The 12,134-nt window shown below is 42.8% G+C and overlaps 1 protein-coding gene across 1 annotated transcript; it reads left to right on the forward strand.

Annotated features, from left to right (window-relative positions):
• Window positions 1–395: 395 nt before the first annotated feature.
• On the forward strand, window positions 396–11,428 carry LOC147262269 (NXPE family member 3-like). The gene is made up of 9 exons (XM_086200998.1): window positions 396–415; window positions 653–806; window positions 1,275–1,393; window positions 1,641–1,766; window positions 3,945–4,421; window positions 5,214–5,509; window positions 7,211–7,281; window positions 7,411–7,608; window positions 7,697–11,428. Exons 4-9 carry the CDS (start codon window positions 1,647–1,649, stop codon window positions 8,248–8,250), a joined length of 1,716 nt encoding a protein of 571 aa, XP_086057124.1. The 5' UTR covers window positions 396–415; window positions 653–806; window positions 1,275–1,393; window positions 1,641–1,646; the 3' UTR covers window positions 8,251–11,428.
• Window positions 11,429–12,134: the final 706 nt, after the last annotated feature.

Below are 12,134 nucleotides of genomic sequence, written 5' to 3' on the forward strand. Positions count from 1 at the left end.
CAGTTCATGTGCATTGATCTTGGCGCCTATATATGTGTGTGTGTGTGTGTGTGTGTATATATATGTGTGTGTATATATATATATATATATATATATATATATATATATATATATATACACACACACACACACACACACACACACACACACATATATATATATATACACAGAGAGAGAGAGAGAGAGAGAGAGAGAGAGAGAGAGGCACCCTCCCTCTACTTCTTCGTGGGCCCTGTCACATAATAGCGATTAAACATGTTGAAATCTGAGAAGTACTGAAGACGGGAAAGTGTGCTGATTGGCCAACAACCCCAGCACAGGTCAAAGGTCACTCCTTCCAGGCGGACCAGTTTATAGTAATAGTCGCTCGCGCTCTCTTCCACTTGTCTTTTTGAGCGAGCTCCTAGTGCGGATGGTACGTCTCTCCACTTCTGTTCTACTTAATATTTTTGTTTCTTTGTTCTTTAACTTTAAACAGAACTTTTGCCTTTCCTCGCAACAACTTTTCCTTAAGCAGTTTTTTTTTTTGTTTGTTTTTGGTACACGGAGTTGAACGTGCCTCTCATTTCTGAGTTTTTGAAGTCATCTTTTACATAGCATCTAAATTCTTGATTTTCTATTTTCATAATTCATCATCGATCGCGGCTCACAGTCGCTATACTATTGACCTCCCGTGAGGCTTGAATCTCCTGCCTGGGAAGAGCACAGGTGAATCTCAGCGGGAACCACGGTCGACGAGGAGACCATCTCCTCCACTCTTTGTTGGAGAGGTGCGGTACATCGATGGGAGCAATCCAGCTGAGAGGGTAAGCGGTTATGTTGGTTGTCGCGCTGTTGCAATAACAAACATTAGTGCGACACACGCCTCGACTCCTCTCTCAATCTACCGAGCTTGGTCAGCCCTACATTCAGTACTTTTTGTAGGTCACTATAGTTCATCCTGCACACCTTTTTACCTGCACCTTTACTGTCCACTTTGAAGCTCAGATAAATCTAGCCTAATTAATATCTGCTACTGGACATGTGCCTTAATTCAAAATTATTACCCTGTCTTAAGTGTTTTCTCAATGTTATAAATCTAATTAAATTTCCAAGAAGTGCTCCAACTCGTTTATATATATATATATATATATATATATATATATATATATATATATATAGATATAGATATAGATATATAGATGTATAGATATAGATATATAGATATATAGATATGCAAATAAGCCACTGATCTGCAAAGGACTCATTGATAAGCTATAACCTTATTCTTACAGTTTCTCATTGGATGAAACAGAAATACGAGTGGTGCCCCAAGGAACAACTGTGAAAAACATTGTAAAGATACGCCATCATCATCAGCTTATCAAGTCACTACACCGACTATATCTAGCAGGTAACGCTCAACCTCTTCCACCAGCTCTGGGTCCTTCCCCTGCCGGAGAGGTGACATTTCATGTCACAAAAGCCATGTCTGGAGATGCTGGCTCTGTTTTAAAAACTCTGTTGTACTTTGTTAAAACCATGGTTAGAAATAGTGTAAATACACTGGAGGCCATACAGGTTGCAGAATGTCTTCTATTAGAATTTATGAATATGAAGTGAATAACACTTCTTTCTTTCTTTGTTATCTCATTTTATAGCAAGAAATGAAGAATGAAGCTGGCAAAAGAAGCATTTTCAAGGATTGCCTGCCAAAGTGCAGCACCATCTTTATTTTAATAGTCTTCATATTGATCTTTGTACAACAAAACACAGACTTCCTGGGGGTGAGAACTTGACCTGAAACAGTGTTTTTCAATTATTTTTTTTTTAGCAATGTGACAGTGCTGGCAATAGATTGACAGCAGGGATTCCCCTCCATAATATCCATACATCCATTGTGCTAACCACTGCACCACTGTGCTGCCCCCTCCATGAAATATATGTCTATATATTGTATTTTTTTATACAAAATCTCAAAAGGGTGGTATGATGGTGCAGTGGTTAGCACTGTTGCCTCACAGCAAGAAGGCTCTGGGTTCAAGCCCTGACTTGAGCATGGGGTCTTGTCCGTTAATTCCAGTAGTGCCTAAATTGAACCATATTTACCCCACAGTGTCTCAACAAATCCACAGCTCACTTCCTTAAACTGGAGGGGAAACAAACTTTGAGTTTAACCCTGAATTTACCCTCAGATGGGAAACTGAATTTCAGAACAATTAATTTGAGTGAAATTAAGTAGCTCTGAGTAGGTTCACACTCAATGACTTTAAAAAGGCAACATTAATAGAGCCAAGATTCACTATGGCAACCACTCAAAAATTAGGTCCACCAAAGTTCTCCCTCTGGAATTAGACATGAGAAATCCTTGTGCAAGTCTGAACTTTTTTGAGAGAAAAAAGTAATATCTCTGTAGCAGCAAAGGAACAAGAGAGTATAAGTGTGGGAGAAAATTGTGGCGCAATGCATAGCTTTGAATGCCTTGATTCATTAAATGTTTAATTATAAATTACAGGCGATGATTTACAAATTACGGGTGAAAACTAGAGGAATGGTATTGAAGGTAAAACTTATTTTCCCTTTGCTTAAATCCCACAGGTAAAACGTGAACATAGAAGCGACAAATATTATTATGAATATTAATTAACATATTTAACAAAGTAAATATCATTCAGGGGGGCTGCACGGTGGTGCAGTGGTTAGAACTGTGGCCTCACAGCAAGAAGGTTCTGGATTCAAGTCCTGGCTCAGGCACGTGATCTTTCTGTGTGGAGTTTGCATGTTCTCCCTGTGCCTGTGTGGGTTCTCTCCGGGTACTTCGGCTTCCTCCCACCATCCAAAGACATGCAATTGGGGACTAGGCTGATTGATACTCTAAATTGACCATAGGTATGAATGAGAGTGTGAATGGTTGTTCGTCTTTCTGTTGGCCCTGCGATGGACTGGTGACCTGTCCAAGGTGAACCCCGTCACTCGCCCGTAGACGCTGGGATAGGCTCCAGCCCCCCCCCCCCCCCGCGACCCTTAACAGGAATAAGCAGAAGACAATGGATGGATGGATGGATTTTCTTACAAATACTTGAACATAAAAATAAGCACTAGGTACCACTGTAAAGGTTCAGCTGTGCAGTTGCACATGATATGAGTAAGATTGTGCTCTGACAAACCCTTCCAGAGATATCCGAATGCAAAAAATGTGTTTAAAGCCTCGCACTTTGCATGAATGGAAGCAGTTGAGTAACCAGTTTTACACCTTTTGACAGTGAAATGTGATCTGGTTCCTCTTTTGAAAAGCACAACGACCTCTTGTGCTTTTCAGGAAGAATAATGTTCCTCACATGAGTAAATCAACATGCACATTTTTTTTCCACATACACGTTCCATTGCCAAAAAAGATACTCACACTCATAGCTTAGACCCTTTGTAGAAAGGAATAAGCAGAAGAAAATGAAGGAATGAATATCATTCAGGTCCCTACCAGGTTAGGGTCGCAGACTCTGTTACCACAGTAACTGACTCAAAGCTTAAGTTACCTTTCTTTCTGAACCTTGCTCGAGTTGCTGCTGCTTTTGTCCAAGGAGCACCTGGTCGTTCTCACTTAAAAAAGGGAGAATAGACCATAGTGCACAGCATGACAAGTCATTACTACCACCCTGTGTCCAAAGGGGGAAACAGCATGTCAGCTTGTTACAGCCCTCTTATAATCTATTTTCCATTTAAAAGCATTTTAAACTATATTTACAAATCTGACACTTACAGAAAACAACAAAGAACACAGAAATGGATATATAAACTATACTGGGAGCTATATTAAACCTGATTGTAATCCCAGCTGCCTTTGGGCACAGCTTGAATTCACACTCTATACATCAGCATCAACATGTTGTGTTATTCATGTGCTTAATTTGGTTCATTTTTCTTTGATATATATTTGAATGCATCTTTGTCTACTGATCCCCTACCAGTTTCAGCACAGGGAAGACTCCACCATCATTATCTCATCAATTTCCACCAACCTTGGACAGCACAATGTCAGGAATTCCACCATCCCTGCCCAGAAACATAGCTTCTGTGTCCTCAAGCCCCTGTCACCTGGGGATGCCGAGGAGGAGCGCCTCCTACTGGAGACCATTGCTTGGCCTGAAACCCCATCCTTAAAAAATGGCTTTTTCCTGGAGCATACTAGCCATCCTATCCACAGCAGCTTCACTATTCTCCCAGGGAAGGGAGGAGCAGAGTGGCACCTCGGGGATCAGCTGGAAGTTATGATTAACATGTATGACTTCAAGGGCAATCCCAAAACGACTGGGGGTGACTTTTTAATTGCACGGCTACACAACTTCTCTCTTGGTGCTGGTGTCGCTGGGCAAGTGGTGGATCATCTCAGTGGCAGCTACACTGCAGTCTTTCCTTTGCTCTGGATGGGAGGAGCAGAGGTTGAGGTAAAATTAAAAATTGTGGTGTATAACATGATGTTGGTGTATGTTCCATTGATTTTTAGCTAAGCTTTACCCCCCACTTTGATAAAGTTGAAGCAATTTGGTGTGATGTGCTGTGGGGCAAAATATCTTATGCTTGTATTCATCTTAAGGCTTTATTTCAGGCATTTAACTTAAAACCTATTTAAAAAATAATTAAATCTTAGATGAGTGAAAAGAAATTTGTCTATGCTGTCATGCTCTTAAACTTAGAAATCGGAATTTCAGAGTTCCCAGTTGAATATTAATAAATCAATATAATACTGAAACCCCACCTTGCAATGACATTTAAATGCCCAAAATATCATATAAGGGGAGTAAACCCCATGTACTGTGTGTGTGTGCGTGTGTGTTTGCCTGATTAATGATATTTCAGATGTTTCTGACATTATATCTTGTAATGCTACCATTCGGTCCTTGCGGTAATTACTCTTATTTCACTCTGAAGGGTATTTATACATTAATATCAATTAGCTGATTCTCACTTTTACATAGAAGAGAGTTATAAGCAATCCTTAAGCATTTGGTAATTCCAAAACCAGAACAAGGGAATACTCACTGAAGGCACAACCCCCAACACAGAGTCTTTGCAGTCAAGTCCACAAACTTGACCAACAACAGTAAATTACTTTTAAAAAACTAATTTTCAAGATGTAACTGCGGATTTGCTGTAATTTTCTTTTTTTTTTTTTTTCTTTTGCACTGCCTAAGATGTCCACATCCTGGTGGTTGAACTGTTTTTGTCTCTTCTACCAGGTTAAATTGGTTCACTCCAGTGAGGCCATAACAGTCCTGCGCAGACTGAACCAAGAACAGCCAGACAGAATTTCGTTTCAGAGCATGTTCCGCTCCGGCTCTATCTCTGAAACTACTACCTGTAACATCTGCATGCGTTCCACCGAGCGCCAGCTATGCAACTTCACAGACCTCCAAGCAGGTGAACCGTGGTTCTGCTACAAGCCAAAGAAACTCAGCTGTGACACCAGGATTAGCCATTCCAATAAAGATTTTATACTGAAAATCAACCCAAAGGAGGACAAACTTTTTCAGAGGTAAGGTGGAATTATTATCATATGTAAATGGTGGTGGCAATACTAAGGTGCAGTGGTTAGCACTGTCGCCTCACAGCAAGAAGGTTCCAGGTTCGAGTCCCGGCTTGAGCATGGGATCTTTCTGTGTGGAGTTGGGGACTTGGCTAATTGGATAATCTAAATTGACCAGAGGCAGGGCTGTGATTGTGAATGGGTGTCTGTCTTTGTGTGTTGGTCCTGTGACGGACTGGTGATCTGTCCAGGTTGTACCCTGCCACTCCTGCATCCATCCATCCATAATCTCCTGCTTATCCTGTTAAGGGTCACAGGGGGTTGGAGTCTATCTCAGAGGCTTTCCCAGGGGGGTTACACCCTGGAAAGGTCGCCAGTCCATCATATATAGACAGACAATCCTTCACACTCATACCTACGGTCAATTCACCGTACCCACCTCTTCCCATTCACATGTCTTTGGACTGTGGGATGAAGCTGGTGAGCCCAGAGAGAACCCATGCAGGCACAGGGAGAACATGCAAACTCCACACAGAAAGATCCCGTGTCCGAGCCGGGGTTGAAACGCGGAACCTTCTTAATGCAAGGCAGCAGTGCTAACTACTGCACCACCGTGCCGCCTTTTTCATCACCAGGTTAAATAATTTAAAGAAGCTTGTGAAGACAAAGCAGCTACATCTAAAGTTTGTGAAAGAGTAGACCCAGCGAGGAGCATTTATTATCCTAAGTTGTTTGGTTAGCTCTTGTAGCAGTAGTGTCAAATCAAGAAGATGAACGTGACTGAATGTGAGAGTGTTGTTGAGTGTTATGACTGAAAGTCGGTAGGGCTGTAATCTCCCAGTCGACTGGTCGATTTATTAGTCAATACGTTCTGGCTCGACCAAAATTCTTGTTGGTCGATTTTTTTGCCACGTTAATTTCATCAGAAGGAAAGTACCGGAAGCCCCCCCTGTTTCACAAATAACAATCTATCTTCGAACACCCCCCTTGTTTTTGCTATTTTGGATTAGCCCAACCCCCTAGAGACAGACAGACTGAAGAATACTAGGTCAATGTCTGGTGGTTTGATGAATGTATATTTAATTTTGACGGTTTCATTTTAAGTCAGTCCTCGTCCACCATGTCAAAGACATCTGCAGTGTGGCGGCTTTTCATGAAAATAGATCATGGAAAAAAGTCGAATGCAAAGTTTGCAAACAATAGTTTGCATATCTCAGCTCCACGACAAACACGACAGCGTATCACCTAAAAACAGTAAGCTAACTTGTCAACCTTCGGTTGCCCCATCAGTTTTGAGTATATGAACATATCGGCATTGACATTTCAGTATTTTAGTCTAATAATTGTTTTGTTTTAATTGTAAAAATTCTTACAGTGGACTTGCCCTTTTGTGTTTAAGAGTAAAGATTTAAGTTAAAAGTCTATTTGTGTCTCAGCCATGATGCGGAGCCTGAACGGTGGAGTTCAGTCTCGCTCTGTGTGCAGGACAAATGATAGTGTCAGTCAATTATTATAACGTGACAAAAACAATTGCCAAAGTATTCCTTGACAGGTTTTGTGTTGATAGTTGACACAGTATATTTTTCATATATAAAATTGGTCGATTTTTCGTCAAAATTTGAGGGCTTCAGTCGACCAAGAATTTCTTTGGTTGATTACAGCCCTAAGAGTCGGTAATGATGTGTTAATATGTTGTCTTTTCACCTTCAGTGGAATCAACTTGAAAGTCTCTATTAAGGCTTCAGGGTCAGCCAGTGTCAATGTGCTGCCAAAAAAGAAAGGTACAAAACTGCTTTTACTACCCATTGAATTTTTTTTTTAATAATATCTTGCAAACATTTAAAAAATAAAACAAGCAGTAAAAATATGGCAAAGTATAATGACAGTCTTATTCTTTAACATCTCCTCAGGTCAACCAGAGGAGAAGAGCACGTTTGAAGCCTCTGGTTATTATTATCAGGGACTTTGGCAAGCTCTGGATGGCACAACAATCAGACAGTTTCACACATCTGGTACCATGAATCAGTGTTTGGAGGACAAGACAGTACATCTGTATGGTGACTCCACTATCAGGCAATGGTTTGAATACCTCACCAGTGTAAAACATGGTAGGTATTCAACAGAAATCTTAAGCAAAGATTCTGTTCTGCTCACTGACATTGACCTCATTTTGTCTCACTTGTATTTCCTCTGCAGATCTCAAAGAGTTTGACTTGCACAGCCTGAAACAGGCCGGGCCTTTCATGGCCTTAGACTTTGCAAACAACATTTTGCTGACATTCCGCTGCCATGGCCCCCCTATCCGTTTCCACAGTGTCCCGATCAGGGAGCTCCGCTACATTGCTAATGAACTGGATGGTTTAAGCGGAGGCGAGAACACAGTTGTGGTTATTGGGATCTGGTCTCACTTCAGCACATTTACCACCGAAGTTTACATTCATCGTTTGCAGAGCATCCGCAGGGCAGTGCTACGTCTGCTGCAAAGGGCTCCTGCCACTCGTGTCATCCTTCGCACTGCAAACCTGAAAGCTCTGACACTTACAGATTCACTGACCAAAAGTGACTGGTACTCATTCCAGCAATATAGGGTGCTGCGGGCTATTTTTAAAGGGCTAAATGTTCATCTTATCGATGCTTGGGAGATGACCTTGGCCCACCACCTGCCACATAACCTCCATCCACAGCCTCCAATTATAAAGAATATGATTGATGTCCTCTTGTCCTTCATATGTCCTCGAAAGGGTGGCTAGATTTATACATGTTGAAGCATGTTTTGTTGAGTTTTGTGATCTGTTCAAATTCATGCAATCTTGGGATTGTCAAGCAGCATTCCGGATGATGCGAGAGCAGCAGATGAACAGGTTAAGTGATAGTTGTTTTACCTTCAGCCCAGTCTTTATGTAGCTTATCTGACACTGACGAAAAACTGTGAGCAGAGGTTAGTACAAACAGTCCCTTTATACTTCTGATGCGGACCTGAGAATAGGCCCATGCCAAGATCAAGGGCAAAAACTCAAGACAAGTTAAGCCAGTTTTGTTTGCATAGCACCAAATCACAACAAAAGTTATCTTATGACACTTTACAAGTAGAGCAAATCCAGCACCGCACTCCTTTGTAATGTTCCAACTATCAAGGGATCACATTCCTCAACCTCCCTGGAAAGGTCTACGCCAGGGTACTAGTCAAACCTCAGATTGAGGAGGAGCAGTTTGGTTTTCGTCCCGGCCGTTGAGCCATGGATCAGCTCGCTAGGGTGCTGGAGGGGGCATGGAAGTTTCCCAACCAGTCCACATGTGTTTTTTGGATCTGGAGAAGGCTTATGATTGTGTTCCCGGGAGCACCCTGTGGGAGGTGCTCCGGGAGTATGGGGTGGATGGCCCCTTACAAAGGGCCATCCAGTCTTTCTACCAGAGGAGTAAGAGTCTGGTCCGCATTGCCGGCAGTAAGTCAGACTTATTCCCAGTGAGGGTTGGACTCCGCCAAGGCTGCCCTTTGTCACTGGTTCTGTTCATAACTTTTATGGACAGAATTTCTAGGTGCAGTTGGGTGGTGGAGGGGGTCAAGTTTGATGACGGGAGGGTGTTGTCTCTGCTCTTTGCGAATGACGTGGTCCTCTTAGCTTCATCAGGCCATGACCTCCAGCTCTCGCTGGTTCAGTTGTGTTCAATGTGAAGCGGCTAGGATGAGAATCAGCACCTCCAAGTCTGAGGCCATGGTCTTCAGCCAGAAAAGGGTGGTTTGCCCATTCCAGGTCAGGGGGGAGGTCCTACCTCAGGTGGAGGAGTTAAATAAATTAAGTACCGTAAGTATCTCGGGGTCTTGATCACGAGTGAGGGTAGCATGGAGCGGGAGATTGACAGGCGGATTGGGGCGGCATCCGCAGTGATGCGTGTGCTAAACCAGTCTGTTGTGGTGAAGAGGGAGTTTAGCCAAAAGGCGAGGCTCTCGATTTACCGGTCAATATACGTTCCAACTCTCACCTATCGTCATGAGCTTTGGGTAATGACAGAAAGAACGAGATCACGAATACAAGCGGCTGAAATGAGTTTCCTCCGCATGGTGGCTGGGCTCTCCCTTAGAGATAGGGTGAGAAGCTCAGTCATTCAGAAGGTGCTCAGAGTGGAGCTGCTGCTTCTCCATGTCAATGAAGTCAGTTGAGGTGGTTCGGGCATCTGGTGGGGATGCCTCCTGGACGCCTTTCTTGGGAGGTGTTTCAGGCATGCCCAACCAGGAGGAGGCCCCGGGGCCGACCCAGGACAAGCTGGAGGGACTATATTTCTCAGCTGGCCTGGGAACGCCTCGGGTTCCCTCGGAAAAGAGGGACAGAGATCAAGAAGGAGAGAAAGGGAAGTGACTGATGGACAGATGGGGAACAGGTGATGTTAAGGGGGGCAGCTTTAAGCCTCTTCAGGTCTGTAGCCTCCTCCAGCTGCACCCATGATCCAGGATGTGGGGAGCCCAAAGCTCTTGGAGGGCAAAGCCTCTACAAAATAGAACATACATGCAAACCATATCTCACTCACACACACACACACTGCTGCCCTCTTACTGAATAATATATACATATACTGTATATATATTTACATTCACGATCTAATATCGTCATATCACACACCCTTGAAGGATTCGAACGTGTAGAGGATCTACCAAAGTGAGGAGATCGTATGGATCGTTTGCGCGTCTCATGCGCTCCGCGACTCCGCTGTTTGAGTGGGGTGTTGAAACGGGATCTACCACTCTACGCAGGTTTTGCGAGGGGTGGCAGACGGTGTACGGCGCCGCCAGGGAGTTTTAAAACAGCGCGGCGCCCAATGTCACATTCTATAAATTGCAGTAAACCAGACGGAGGAGTTGGTCGCAAAGAAAAACTCCACTTCTATTATATGGAATTGGTTTGGCTTTTCTCCAAATTACAAAGCGCAAACTAAGGTAATTGCAAAGTTTGCACAGACGATTCGGATAGCAACACAACGAAATTTGCTTAATCACTTTTAGTATGTGTACATCCTTTTCACATGTTAGCAAAACTGTTCAGAAAGGTTCTTTGGTCTAAATTGTTTGTTTTTATTTTTAGGATTGTTTTACTAACAGAAATGGTTTGGTTGCACTGACTAGAAAATTTAAAATTAGTCTCAAGAATAAATGTTAAAAAAATTGGGATAAAATTGAGATTGTGATTTTTTTATCGAAAAATAATTATATATATATATATATATATATATATATATATATATATATATATATATATATTGTGTGGCATCTCGCAGAGACAGGTGATAGAAGGCTGCTATGTCCCAAACAAAATGGCTGCCACGAACACTACATACCCCAGAAGACCTCACTCCTCTGACAGGTGCAGGTGGCCACCTGATTTGGGCAGAGGAGAGAGAACAAAAGGGAGAGCCAGGAGGCCTGTGCATGGTAGAAGCTGTACAGACACCGAGGACAAAGAGACCAATAGAAGGAAAGTAACTAAAGGGCAAAAGGAAACAGAAGGACACTTTTGTTGCTTAAATCAGGAGTTTTTGTTTTTACCTTGCATAAGGCTTTTGTGGAAGGTATTAAACCATGAACATTTTGGATTCTTTTGTATTTGGCTTGTTTTTCAGACTTTTTTTTTGCACTGCCCCAGTCTCTTATCTATCTATATATATAGAGACAGACAGACAGACAGACAGAAAAAAAGAATTGAAAGCCAGGGTGAATTGAAAATTACTTTAAGAAGCCACTTTTGTTTTTTGTTTTTTTAAACCCGTCCTGTTCAGCAGCTGGGGCAGGCAGTATAAATGTTCCTGGTGCCTTGTTGTGCTAAAGCAGTTTTACTCTGCAAAGGAGGAAATTTGATAAACTCATCCTATCGCCATCTGTGTTTAACTTTATTGAGAATGGTATTAGTTCATTGATAAAGCTACTGTACTGTAGCTCGGGAGTGGATAGAAAGAGAGAACAGGGACAGGATAGGGAAGACGGGGGGGGGGGGCACACAACAACAATAGCAGAAAAAAAAACAGCGGTTGCAGGATTTCCAATGCAACTTTACCATTTTGTTTAATATAATTTAAAATAAATGTATGAGTGTGGGATTATGTATCAATTGTGCACCGTGTGTATGTGTATGCTACGATTTGTCATTGGATGCTGTGGGTAGCTGACTGTAGCTGTAGAAAAACACGGGAGCAGCGACCCCTGTCCGGGGGCAGCCCAGAGACGGGAGACAGAGGACCCTCTGCCGGGCACACGCCCACAGCACGAGGTAAGCCCAGGGGCATGGAGCCTCTCCTGCCGAGGCCCGGCCAGAGTCCCAACAGGGGGCCCGTCACACATCAGCGAGGCCGACACCGGCCAACACCCCACACCCAAATGGGCGAAACACAGCCCACCACAACGACCAGGCCCATTGCCCCCGGACAGAGCTAAGTTTTTGCAGTGTCTGTCTTAGTTTTATACAACTACAGTATGACATATAATAATGTTGCACATAAGACCGAATTTCCTGGTTTGATGTCAAATTTATTCATGTAGGTTTAAGACTCCAAATTAAAGAGTTAACTTTACTCCTCTGGCAGAAAAATGTCAAACTAAATGTCAAACTAAATGTCAAGATGTCAAACATCATTCTGCAGGGTGAAGCTC

Source organism: Aulostomus chinensis, chromosome 4 (genome assembly GCF_037954235.1).
Source record: "Aulostomus chinensis isolate RoL2024-O1b breed Wild chromosome 4, RoL_Achi_v1.0, whole genome shotgun sequence".
Classification (NCBI taxonomy): domain Eukaryota; kingdom Metazoa; phylum Chordata; class Actinopteri; order Syngnathiformes; family Aulostomidae; genus Aulostomus; species Aulostomus chinensis.

Excerpts from the sequence above, each read along its gene's own strand:
- LOC147262269 (XM_086200998.1), top strand. The coding sequence starts at position 1,647 with ATGAAGAATGAAGCTGGCAAAAGAAGCATTTTCAAGGATTGCCTGCCA. Across the intron at positions 5,510-7,210 it reads GAGGACAAACTTTTTCAGAG|TGGAATCAACTTGAAAGTCT; the intron begins GTAAGGTGGAAT and ends TTTCACCTTCAG. Across the intron at positions 7,282-7,410 it reads TGTGCTGCCAAAAAAGAAAG|GTCAACCAGAGGAGAAGAGC; the intron begins GTACAAAACTGC and ends ACATCTCCTCAG.